Below are 14,165 nucleotides of genomic sequence, written 5' to 3'. Positions count from 1 at the left end.
TCAGTGACCATAAGCATTTCTTTCAACATTGTTTTTCTGGCACATAGTGGTAATCTATTGCAGCGCTTCTCAAACTATGGTCCGCGGACCACCTGTGGTCCTCGAGGTCTGCCCTTGTTGTCCTTCAAAAAAGACAATAAAAAATAAAATTCGAACGAATTGCGTATCACACTGTAGCTTAAAATGTCAGAGTTTGGAAATGACACATGGCAATCGAATTTCACTTTTTCTCCCAGTACTGACATTTTATGAAATTTGTTACCCTACCCGTCTATCGACTTCCCACTCTACTCCCAGCAACAAAAGAGGGATTTAAAGCACTACTACGGGTGTTTCTCGACATATTTTCCCTGCACATCTGGCGCCGCGCCTGTAACCCAGCCAGGGACCACCCGAATTCATAACAGAGGACCAAAGTATCGAACCTTAATTCAATCTATACTAATAATAAATCTGTAGCCGAAATTTTTCTGGTAATTTTCGATTTTCCAAAAATAATTGGTCCTAACATATATAATTAACCACCCTGAAACCGAAAATCGCTTTTTTGAAATTTTTGTTTGTATGTCTGTCTGTCTGTATGTTTGTTACCTTTTCACGCGATAATGGCTGAACGGATTTCGATGAAAATTGGAATATAAATTAAGTTCGTTGTAACTTAGATTGTAGGCTATATGACATTCAAAATACATTAATTAAAAGGGGGGTTATAAGGGGGTCTGAATTAAATAAATCGAAATATCTCGCTTATTATTGATTTTTTTGAAAAATATTACATAACAAAAGTTTCTTTACAAATCATTTCCGATAAGTTTTATTTTTTGAAAAATTTTGATAGGACTGATATTTAATGAGATAAATGAGTTTTAAAATAACTGCCATCTAAGGCCATGTAATGAATTAAAAAACAAATGACTTCGTCTATAAGGGGCCTTGGACAGCAACAATCGAAAGCTATGAAAAATAGCCTGCAGAGAATGTTTTTGTGTTTGTATGAAGTAATATCGGAATATAAATTAACCGATTTGTATAATTAATTATTATTTCACCATTGGAAAGTGTAGTTTCTCTAGATGGACATAATGCTATGTTATTACAGTAACTTCTGATATAATATAATATAATATAATATAATATAATATAATATAATATAATATAATATAATATAATATAATATAATGTAATGTAATGTAATGTAATGTAATGTAATATAATATATAATATAATTTAAGTTATTTGAAGGGTTCACAACCATAGTGGGCCAAGCGCCATTTATTGAATACGTAGAAAACAAGGGTTAAAATTAAGTTATTACCATAATTCAATGGAAACCTATAACAAGTAAAATAAAATATACACATTAAATCTAAATGATGTCAATCTTCATTAAACTATGGTTGCATGTAATAAAAATTAAGGAACAGGTTAAAGGAATTGTCGTTGCACCAAATGGACGAAAATGATCGCATTTTAATTATTTGGATGCAATTTAAATTAAGTAACATATTAAACGATTTATTCTTCTATCAAACACGAATGTGCCCTGGATCAAACGTCCTATTTTAATTATGTAATTACTTTATATTTATTTCTAACGGGTGGAGCGGAGCGCACGGGTACGGCTAGTTTTAAAATATAAGTATACTGGTATTAAAATATGTTACGAAAATGTCAAATTTGCTTTCGAAGGGAACAAGAATCAGGTGGTCCGCGGAACTGTTCTGACTTTAAAAAGTGGTCCCCACTTCAAAAAAGTTTGAGAAACGCTGATGTAGTGGATTCTCATTGATTATAACGAACAAAGCAGAGGCAGTGATTTCCAATCAGCTGGCTCATGTTACGAATATCTCACATGCATTGCATTGAATTAAATTGCTTTTCTCCCATCGAAAGCTGGCATCTCCGCCCGGGGCGGTGAACCCTGGCTGCAAACCGCCTCGCCGCCAGTATGTATCCCGAGGGACGAAACCCTTATCTGTAGGGTTTGTAGGGGGAGACTGATGGGGAGAATCTTTCTCGCCAGCCAGCCCCTAGAAAAGCTTGAGGTATATAATAAGGCTGGGGTGGTGCAGAAGCAAAAGGCACGACGCAGACTCGAGATTCGGTCTACTGCGCAGCCTAGCGGGAGAGCGAGGCTAGCTAGCTGGCAGCCTGGCCAGGCGGGCTCACACTCTCTCTGCCTGGCGGGTCGCACACACCCCCACCTGTGCCAGTGCTGCTGTACCATGTTGTGTCATCTACCAGGATGTGGATAACGCAGTGGCGAGTGTTGTGAGCAGTAGTGCAACATGAGTGCAAAGTGGTGATAAACGAGTTGGAGCTCCTGTTGGTCCTCGACGCACGTTGCCACTAGTTTTAGCTCAGAAAGTGTTAGTTCAACATGAAGAGTCCCGGAGGATCAGAGCAGACCATGGAGGAACGCATGGCAGCCTTCAGGAGCGACCCGCAGCTGATGGAAGCCGCTACCAAGTTCGTAAACGATGTCCTGGAGAAGGCTAAAGAGGAGGCGTTACGTCGGATGAAGGAGAAAGCGGCGACAGTAAGTTTGACACTTGTTGAAACATTTTCACGTGGAAAACAGCCACAGATTTCTTGCACTACACGCGAGCTAGATTCGAGTTATTTCTTTCACCTACTTACGATCATTTTAACAGATATTAATCTGTGTATATGTTATAGACCTGTACCTTATTTCATCATCATAATCATCCTTCACGAATTAGGCCTCTGTAGACCTGTTTCGGCCCCATCTAGCAGTCTTCTAAAAGGTCTTCCTGGTCGACGATGTCCTCTAGGTTTATACTGCATCATAATTTGTGGGATTCTTGAATTTTCTATTCTTCTTACATGATCTAGCCAATTGAATTTGTATCTGCTGATTTTTTCTTCTACTGACTCTACTTCTAATTGTTCTTAAATTTCTTCATTTCTTTTTCGGTCTAAAAGAGTATATCCTGCTATCCTTCTGGAAAATTTCATTTCCGTTGCTTTGATTCTGTTCATTTGTTTTTTCTTTAATGTCAAAATCTCGCTTTCGTATAAAAGGGAGGGTAATGCTAGTGTATTATATATTTTTATTCTTGTAGATTTTTTTTTTTTTACTAATTTAGCTTTTAATGTATTGTTTATTGTTCCTAGAATTTGTGTAAATTTGGTAATTTTCTTGTTCACATCCTTTTCATTTTGATAAGATATTTCAAAGAGGATTATATACATTAAATAAAATATTAAAAGATTTTGGGATGGAAATTTCAGCACAAAAATCAAAAGTAATGGCATTTCTAGGACAAGACCCAGTCAGAAGTAAGGTAATACACAATAACCAATGCCTCGAACAAGTACAAAATTGCAATTATCTGGGTTGTGAAATATCTTAAAATACCTTATTTTATTGAGACAGTTATGTTTCCCGTTATGACAACGTCGAGAAAAAATATAAAAACATATTTTCGAAGTTAATGTTGATTTGAGGGAATTTATTTATTGTTAAGAATTATCTGTCAAGCAATAAAAAGTATGTTGTGTTAATTTTTTTTTATTTTATACGTTTCGTGATAAAACGTGGTTTGCACAACGGTTGTCAATGGATAATTCTTTTTCTCACACTATTTTTCGATGTCGAATTGGTCAATGGACACCAATTTTAACGTACTATTATAGTAGTAGTATATATTTATTTAATCTGGTAAAAATAAGGCCATCAGGCCTTCTCTTCCCCTCTACCAGGAGATTACAATATTAAGAACATAATTACAATTAATATTAAATTACAATTACAAATCAAAGTACTAAAGTACTAAAAGATTATCTGATTAATAAAAGCTAGACAATTTATTATAGAAGTTAAGAACAAAGAAATATTTTTTTGGGTGAATGTTACTTATGTCCCGCCCTCTATAGGAGACATAGGCCAGTTTTACACTAATCCTAAACATTTAGTATAACTTGTTGCTTGTGTAGGTGAAACGAGCGTTGAGCGACTTCCACCGATTTTGGAATAGACACCGACGCACTTGAACTGCCAACATAGAAAACAAAAAATCACACTCAATCGCTTTCACCTTCATCTTGACGGGATAATAAAAGCCTAAACTAACCTAACCTAACCTAATCGCGTCGGTGTGGGGGGTGGATACTCTACATTGACCATTTTATCCTAGAATAAGATAACTATTTACAAGAAGTCATGTCTGAACGAGTGTGTTAATGACCAAGTGCCTACTAATTTTGTCCTTGAATTCAGTTTTATTTCGACAGTCCCTGATGCTAGCAGGTAGCGAATTCCAAAGCCAGGTTTGTGAATATGCAATTAATAAATAGTGGATAGTTTTAGGATTTTCAATGGGGTCATTGTAAAATATGAAAGAACTTCGATCACTTTCTCCTAAGACACGGCGTATTGTCCGTTAAATGTGTGTGTGTGCAAATTGTGGAATTTTGTACCCTAAGCGAGTTTTCGTAAGGTCGAGGATCAATGACAGGTTAGGTTAGGTCTGGTCAGGTTTTTTGGTATGCCTTGCATGTACATTTTTTTTTGGTAGGCACAGTAAATAGCGAGTGTTTGTAAGCTCGAGAATCAGTGACAGGTTAGTTTTGATTTGTTCAGGCTTTTATATGCCTTGCATATATAATTTTTGGGTAGATAGGTACACAGATATAGGTAAAATTGTGCTACGTTTGTGAAAATTAAGTTTTTTTTTTTTCTTAGAGATTGCCCATTTTTAGCCATTTTCTAAATTTGGAGTTTGTAATATTTCATGAGGTTTTAGAAATTTAAATTGTATTTTTCGCCATTTTACAGTACCGGTAATTCTCGTTTCTCAAAATCCATGAACTACGAACATTTTTGAAAAAAAAAAAAGTAAGAAGAGGCTGTCATGACGGGCTTATTTTACCTTTATTGAACATAATATAGGATCATTTTTTCCATTATTATATATTGATATTCCAGTTGAGTAATACCACTTTATTACAACAATAAAAAGACGTAATTTAAAATATAGGAATCATAATTATATTAAAAGAAATCCATATTTAAGCTAAGAATAGGCTAATTGAAGTCGTATCTTTTGTGATATAAACAATTAAAATTTATTAACAGACTTTCTAAATTCGTTGAGCAAAATTTTGTCTCTGAGGAAACATGAAATATAGAGTAGTCTTACAGTACAATTTGCAATTGTAATCTTTTCGTTTGACTACTGGGCAATAAAAATGTGGTTCCAACAGTTTGATGTAGGCCTACGGGTAGTAATGTAAATACTTTCGAAATGAAAGACAGATGTATCATGTCTGTATAATTATGTACATGTAGTCTGAATAAAATAAGTGTAAGTCATAAAGAAAAAATATCTGTATCTTGTATTCGATCCGATGACACTTTGCAGGCCCATGCAAAACTCACAAACTATGTCGGGTAATCTTACTAAAACGGACGATTTTTATTGTGATTTGGGAGGCGCTGAAAATGAATTATTTTGTTACGTAATGCTGCATGATTACATTATTCGCACTTAAACACAATGTAATGTATTTAAGAGAGTTTCTATAATAGGATTTTATCATTGGTATCTTGCAACAGTAATTAAGGTACATTACAAATCTGAAATCCACCGTAAGAAGAGGTGGCCGCAACACTGACGGAGCCGCAACAGGTCTGTGGATCTAATCCATGGATGAAGGAGAGGATTCCCAATAATCCGATGTAAGCGGGACCGATTGTGAGGCAGATAACACCTCCAGTTATCAAATACCAAAGCAGATACTAACGTAAATAAGTGTATATAACGGAAACTCAGCTGTAAACATGTAGAATGTGTCATCATTGAACTATAGCACCTAATGAAAGGAAATCAATTCGTACCATTCTGGGTTTATTTTTGTCACTGCTCCTTTTTCGATGCCAAAAATGAAGTTGCTCTATCCCCCTCCTCAAAAAGACCTAGTCGGCTCAAATAATTGAGATTCTTGTTTAACTAAAGTCACTGTTTATTTTGAATGCCGCATATTCATTAATTTGCAATTTGAATTCACACATAGGCTAAGACTTTGCTGAGCTAGTTTAGTAACATACTCAGTGTTAGTCAACGTTGTGTCACGGATGGATTTCACATGGCAAGAAAATTGTGAAGATTCATCAAATCAAAAATTTATTGTTATCAACATATTCACCAATACATGCAGTTTATTTATGGAAAACAACATTATCCATATGATGTCCTTGGCTTTCAATACAGGCATCGAGGCGTTTTCTGATGTTCGCCATCACTTTCACAGTCATAGCTGGTGCAATTGCCACGATTTCTTCACGAATCGCTGTCTTCAGATCGTCCAGTGTATGTGATCGATGTTTACAAACTTACGCCTTCAAATGGTCCCAAAGAAAGAAGTCGCAGGGCGCGAGATCTTACCGTAGCCTCGGACAATCTCAGTGCAATAGAATTTCGTCCAAGTGATTTCTTCTTTAATGTTGAACCTGTGATACGAAATGAAGCCTCCCACCGCAAAATTGTATTCCGAGTTGGAATCCCAGCGTGACATCCGATGTCGAAATGAGTCCTGAGTGGCGATCACAGACTCTTCATTTTTCAAAAATGTCTCTACGATGAAAGCACTTTGTACACCAGACCAACACCATGTTCTCAACTGAAACTGCATTCTCTGGCTGACCCAACAGTCGTGGTCCCCCTCACTATATCTCTCTCCTCGTTGCGTATCGATAGTTTGAAATCCATCCGTTCTTTCTGACGCACCCTTTATATATATATATATATATATATATATATATATATATATCACCTGTGGAGTAACGATTAGCGCGTCTGGCCGTGAAACCAGGTGGCCCGGGTTTTATTCCCGGTCGGAGCAAGTTACCTGGTTGAGGTTTTTTTTTCGGTGTTTTCCCTCAACCCAATATGAGGAAATGCTGGGTAACTTTCGGTGCTGGACCCCGGACTCATTTCACCGGCATTATCACGTTCATCTCATTTTATCTTTTAAATTTATTTTGAAATAACCGTATCTTATTGTCTGTGTTTTCTGAACATTTAATTGAAATTAGATTGTAGAGTTTATTTTCAATTTTCCAAGATTTTGTTTAAATACAAAAATTGAACGGTATATCATCTGTATTTCTTCTTACGAGTTTAAAACCAATGTACGTGGCAATGACCTTCCACTTCCCTGTTTATAACAAGCCAGGTGAAGGGGTTGTTCAGAGCAACACAACCTGATATGCACTCCCTATTGAGTACAGCGTTGTATGATCTCATAATTCATGTATTTTAAAATACACAGTTTTTCTGGAAAACTATCCAAAATATAGAAAAATGGTATTTGACTTTTTTGTTGCTCTTTACTAAAGGAATCGTCCACCAGAATTAATGACATTACTTACGGTTCACTCTGTGTGTATGTATGTATGTATGTATGTATGTATATATATATATATATATATATAATATATATAAACAGTATTCACAGTATAGTGAAGGCGCGTGAGGGATATGAAAGTAGAGCTCGATGCTTTCATGACCTCTGCACTAGAATACCATGGTGTGGTCGGCATCACGCTCCGATCGCCTTTTCCCCCGATAAAGACCCTGTGGACTCCGGGGCCGTTCTAGAAGTCTAGGAACGAGAAAAATCCCGCCATCATCCGGGATTGAACCCGGGTGCTTCCAGCCGTAAGCAGTCGCTCTACGAACTGAGCTACCCGATTCCCCTTTGTATTTTCACTAGCAAGTCTTCTTTGTAATCAGCATTTGTTTCACATAATTATTTCCAATACAGTTCCAATATAATAATAGACTTATTTTTATCACTGATAAAAATGATAGCAATCTTTATCACTGAATGTAAGAGTATTAATGTTCATTGTGTGATTACATGTGGTTGTAAATTTAGTGATAATGAACTGACACAATTTTTGCGTCTGTGCAGTGTAGTTATTCCAATATTGCTATCAGGTGTATCGAATTCGCGTTACCGCCTTAGGAAACCGATCCAAGTCCTGGCGAATCTAAGTGGATTTGTAATAAACAAAATGAGGATAAATCGCAATATAGCGAACGCCAGTAGGGGAAGTTATCCCACCCACATGAAATGTGCATTCGACACAACACTCGCCTATACGTAGAGTGTCTGTTGAGCTAGTAGGGGAAAAGTGGAAGGGGTCGTGGGCGGAGCTTCTACGTTCGCTATATTGCGATTTGCCCCAAAATGATATTGAATGACATGTAAAGAGTCCCTAAGAATTTGTAAGAGAATGTTTTACATTTGAAAGACTTGGAATTTTAATTTCACTAATATTTGGTAGGTAGACTGTGGAAGGGAACCTCTCGCCCCAGATAACATACCTTTGACGACCCACTGATTAACAGGTATGTTATATTTAGAGGAGAGGAAAGATAGGCATGATTCATATATTTGTTGTTTTTCTTTGTTGACCTCGTCCGCCTGTGAGAGGTTTCTCTCAAAGCGGATGGTTGGATCTAATACCCTGGCCTTATCCTTAACCCTGTCGATGGCTATGATGCCCGCGCGTCTGTCGGAATATGCGGCCGAATTGCAGTTCTTCATGAACCTCCCAGCCAAGGTGTCTTAAGATGTCTGCGATACTTGTCCTCACTCTGATGTCTGTTGTTCCGTAGCAGTTCGATTTTCCTGCAGAATCCAAATACTATCTGGAGATTTTAAATAGATTCACACACATTATATATATTTTTTATTTTAGTTGGTTATTTAACGACGCTGTATCAACTACTAGGTTATTTAGCGTCGATGAGATTGGTGATAGCGAGATGATATTTGGCGAGATGAGGCCGAGAATTCGCCATAGATTAACTTGCATTCACTTTATGGTTAGGGAAAACCTCGGAAAAAACCCAACCAGGTAATCAGTCAAGCGGGGATCGAACCTGCACCCGAACGCAACTTCAAACCGGCAGGCAAGCGCCTTAACCGACTGAGCCACGCCGATGGCTTACAATATATTACTGTGTTATTATTATTATTATTATTATTATTATTATTATTATTATTATTATTATTATTATTATTATGTCTTTATTAAACTAAGAGTAGGCCTACATACGCTGTATGTCCTTTTTCTGCTATATATACTTGTACAGGTATGTACCTAATGTATTCACACGAAGGGAATCCCTAGTTATTGGTCATCTTAACACAAGGCTATCGCTTACGGTAAAGGTAAAAAAGGTAAAAGGTAAAGGTATCCCCATAACATGCCATGACGGCACTTGGGGGGGCATGGAGGTAGAGCCCCATGCTTTCCATGACCTCGGCACTAGAATGAGGTGGTGTGGTCGGCACCACGCTCTGACCGCCTTTTACCCCCGGGAAAGACCCGGTACTCAATTTTATAGGAGGCTGAGTGAACCTCGGGGCCATTCTGAAAGTTTGACAACGAGAAAAAATCCTGTCACCACCTGGGATCGAACCCCGGACCTTCCAGTCCGTAGCCAGCTGCTCTACCAACTGAGCTTTACGGTATTACACAATAAACTCTAGACAAAGGATAGCCTATACTCTAGATCCAACGGAAGGAATGAAACTTCCTTACCGAAAGTGGAACTCATAATGCTGAATTTTCAGCATTGATTGAGATAAAATACAATAAATAGATCCACAGGAAATTTCATTACAAAGAAATCCAATTTTGTTGGGCAAAAGTGGTTAGACTGAATTGAACATGCAATAAGAATGAAGGATAATCGAATTCTTCGGTAAAGGGAGCATTCGAGGTAAAGAAATAGTTGATCGGGAATGATTCGAAAATACGCTGTCATTCCATCTTCTTGAAGGCTGTAGAGGTGTAGACGAATGGACACAAATAATGGAAAGTGAAAGCAATATTTGACGAGTAGGGACCGAGCGTCTATTGAAGAAAAAAGAAGACGAAGAAGGAAGGACTGCCTTTAATTAATTTTTAAAATGTGGTCTATAATGAGAAAGTAATCCAGAAAATGAACGTGGATTTCTGAAGCCCTATAATCTTAATCCGAAAAATGTTTTCTATTGGTGATGTAATTCCCCAAATAATTAATTGGTCTACAGCTCGTCCAAGTCAAGTCTGCGAGTGGGGATATCGGGATGGAATGTAGAGGCAAAACACAGTTGCCACATAGGTCACTTGACGCTCAGATTTCAACGTGTGCACATCGTTTAAAATACACTACGGAGCGCACGCATTTGTTGTCCTTGTCTTCAGATAAAGGCAACAGTTACGCTGCCTCCCCCCTCATGCAACTTTCTCTCCTACGCCCACGCTTGCCAATCAGAACGCCAAACCTCACTGTCAAGCAGAAGTAGAAGTACAGTCTATTTCAAAGCGTCTTAAATTGTTACCGCTCTATGAACTGAAGCACAGTAGGAAAACTTTGCTGTCATATGAGACTGTACTGGTCTCCTCTCGTTACCGCCTCCTTTCACTACAGAACTGTCTCCAACTTCCCCTCTCGGCTCGCAGACTTAACTTGGTCGAGCTGTAACATAGTTTTGCAGGATTCTTTCCTAATTTTTATAACCTACTTTTCGTTATTTTTTTAAATAAAATATCCAGTGTTTCTTGTTCACACCAGTGTGGTGTTGAAACGGGACCCATCTGTTATAAGCAGGCTTCAGCTTAGGGACACAGAGTAACCAGTATGAGGTTTAGAGTACACGGAGTATAAATGACGTCATGAGCCGTGTGCAGTCACCCGACTGCAACAGCACAGGTGGGTCCGTAATGTGCATTACCGTTGTGTGTATTGCTGCTTGGCTGCGGTACGTGTAACAGGCTTCGGCGTAGGGACACCTGATTGAAGGTTACAACTCACGTTAATACTTTAATGGTAGACATTTATTGTCTATACTAGGAATGTACTGTATATACTGCATCTGTACAGGGTGAAATATACTGTGCTCCAACCTCGAGAAAGTCTTTGCGGAATAAAACGGAGCGGGGTAATGCTGTGAATGAATGTTGATGTCATAAGATGTCATAAGGTCACAAACGTGGGTACTTGTATCTCTATTGGCTCGCTCTCACAGCACAAACAATAACATTGATACACATATTTATACTACCCTAGTTACAAAATTAGATCACTGTTAATCTCCTGGTCTTTTAATCTCTCCATATAGGAAATAACATATGCAGGAGAGCGCATGGTTTTTAAACTGACGTTATAACGATAATATCTACTTCGCTACAATAGATGACGCAATAGTAAGCACATTCCTTTCACGGTTGATCTCCTGGTTGGAGAACAGTATTTTGTGCCGTGTGACGGACTGTTTACATGTTGAGACATGGAGTAACGGCGCTCATCATCTCCCACTCCACTCGACCCACACAACACTATCGTCCGTGCGTTCTGAACTTCGTGCGTTTCTGTGCCCAGGACCGAAGCCTGGTTATAAGGTACATAACTTCATTAAAATTATAACACTTTTAAAGTTCCACTAATTTTTAAATAAATAAAATATCCATCATTATTTATGTAAAGAGTCCACACGTGTGGAGTAACGGTCAGCGCGTCTGGCCGCGAAACCAGGTGGCCCGGGTTCGAATCCTGATTGGGGCAAGTTATCTGGTTGAGATTTTTACCGGGGTTTTCCCTCAACCCAATACGAGCAAATGTTGGGTAACTTTCGGTGTTGGACCCCGGATTCATTTCACCGGCATTATCACCTTCATATCATTCAGACGCTAAATAACCTAGATGTTGATACAGCGTCGTAAAATAACTCAATAAAATAAATTTATGTAAAGATTATATTGTAACATCCTTTGAATTAATTAGGCCTACTTCATAGACGAATATGAACAAAAATTCGTTAAGTAGCCTAGATTGGGAGAAATCGAAATGCAAAAGCAGACCGACAGAGTGACGGATCGGCATGACAAGGATCGTCTCAGGATGTTAGGTTCAAGAAATGCGCATTTCCACAAAAATCTTGAAGTCAATTTCACTGTTTCGCAAAATCGGAATAGGTTACGTTCACTCGTATTTTATGTAGTAAAGAAAGAAACAACTTTTAGATCCGATAGTACGTTAGTTTCTATGAACTCGAATGTAATAAAACAGTACACGAGGTAATAAGCATACGTGCTGTATTTCAGTCGTTGAAACATTTCAATGAATGACCTCATACTCTAGAAACTAACTAGAGAACTAAACCTTAAATAACAATACAGGTCATGAAATCTAAACGTAACATCTTTGTTTTATTTCTCCTCTGAATTCTGTCACTTGCAGTTCGTGGAAGTGTTGTAAAAGCAGAACTGTTGGCATCAGAGTTAATTATTATAAATTTAATATAGCTTATTTTGGCAACGAAACGTGCTGACGCAAGATTAATGACACCGGTGCGAGCAGGCATGAATTGGAAATAAGTAAGGGAATTGAGCCCTCAGGAGAATTGTCACAAATGATCTGGGTTGCTTGGTTAGTTACGTACAGTACGGTTTAGTCTGCAGAATAATGGCGGCAGTCGGAGATGGAGTTCTGAATTTTTAATTGGCGGCACGTAGATGGACTACTTTAGGTATAAATGTCGCAGATGGCTTGCGTCACGAATGGGAATACTGTGTTTTATGTTAAATAATTCACAGGCCTGCAAAATTAAGAGCCATAAAAATGTTTAAAAAAATTTGTGCTACATTTATGGTTTCTTGGGGGTGCTGAATCCAAATCCGAGCTCAGATTTTCTCTATCTCGTACCATTTTTACGCAACACGCATTGGCACTTTTAGCAATGTGAATGTAGCGTTATTGAATTGAATATGAAAAAATGATGAAGTGAAACATGTCCTATGACAAATATTAAAAGTATATTTACAAAAACTATTAGATTGTCATAATTAACAACTGACATTTAGTAAAATGCTTTATACCACCTTTTCCTCTTCATGGTGAAGTTGTGTTTGTTGCTTTTCCTCTTATGTGAGGTTCAAGAGATATTCTTTGTGGCCAGCGTTTTTGTTTCCACTGACTACTTCTTTCGTTTCTTTCGACACCCATGGAAGACATTTTACGTAGTATAAGATATACAGTACGACCACTTCAACAGTTGGGAAGAACACCCTCTCCAACAAGTAACTGTGTAGAACTTCATAATTTTGTTGTGCAGCAAGAGAGAGAGAGAGAGAGAGAGAGAGAGAGAGAGAGAGAGAGAGAGAGAGAGAGTCAGTCGGATAATCCGCCAATCGGTTAATAGGGTGTCGGATAATCGGGATTCTACTGTATTAACTTTGTGCTACAAACATCAATTCTCTAGTCGTTCAGCTAACGTTGTCTTCTACTCGTCCAACTAACGTTGTGCTACAAAGACAAGCTGACTAGCCATTCGACCAGTGTGTCACAAATACCGATTTTCTAGCCTTCAATTTATTAATATTATGCTACAAAAGTAAAATCTCTAGTAGTTCGGCTAACATTGTGCCACAAAGACTGATCGTCTACTCATCCAACTAAGTTTGTGACCAACTCTCCAGCCATCCGACCACTGTGTCACAATGATCGATTGTCTAGCCTTCAATTTATTAACGTTGTGTTACGAAAATCAAGTCTGTAGTAGTTCGGCTAACGTTGTTGCACAAAGACTGATTGTCTACTCGTCCAACTAACTTTTTGCTACAAAGAACAACTGTCAAGCTATTCGACCAGTGTGCCACAAAGACCGATTGTCTGGCCTTAAATTTATTAACGTTGTGCTACAAACATCAAATTTCTAGTCATTCAGCTAATGTGCCACAAAGACTGATTGTCTACTCGTCCAACTAACTTAGTGCTACAAAGACCAACTGTCTAGCCATTCAACCAGTGTGTCATAAAGACTGATTGTCTACTCGTCCAACTAACTTAGTGCTACAAAGATCAACTGTCTAGCCATTCAACCAGTGTGTCTTAAAGACTGATTGTCTACTCGTCCAACTAACTTAGTGCTACAAAGACCAACTGTCGAGCCATTCAACCAATGTATCATAAAGACTGATTGTCTACTCGTCCAACTAACTTAGTGCTACAAAGATCAACTGTCTAGCCATTCAACCAATGTGTCATAAAGGCTGATTGGCTACTCATCCAACTAACTTAGTGCTACAAAGATCAACTGTCTAGCCATTCAACCAATGTGTCATAAAGACTGATTGTCTA

The 14,165-nt window shown here is 38.0% G+C and overlaps 1 protein-coding gene across 2 annotated transcripts in view; it reads left to right on the top strand.

Moving 5' to 3' along the window:
* The first annotated feature begins 2,157 nt into the window (after window positions 1–2,157).
* The window catches only part of LOC138709455 (uncharacterized), a 192,552-nt gene continuing 180,544 nt past the window's right edge, over window positions 2,158–14,165 (top strand). The window contains exon 1 of one of the 2 annotated variants that reach the window (XR_011334934.1): window positions 2,158–2,539. Coding sequence is in view for 1 of the 2 variants with exons in the window: in XM_069840229.1 (XP_069696330.1) it covers window positions 2,381–2,539 (159 nt within the window). In the remaining variant the exon portion in view is untranslated. The remainder of the gene's footprint in view (window positions 2,540–14,165) is intronic. The other variant, XM_069840229.1, reaches the window with a different exon arrangement.

The sequence above is a fragment of the Periplaneta americana genome, chromosome 11, assembly GCF_040183065.1.
Source record: "Periplaneta americana isolate PAMFEO1 chromosome 11, P.americana_PAMFEO1_priV1, whole genome shotgun sequence".
In the NCBI taxonomy this organism is placed as follows: Eukaryota; Metazoa; Arthropoda; class Insecta; order Blattodea; family Blattidae; genus Periplaneta; species Periplaneta americana.
Note: the sequence above shows the minus strand (reverse complement) of the source record. Positions and strands in the feature narration are given on the sequence as shown.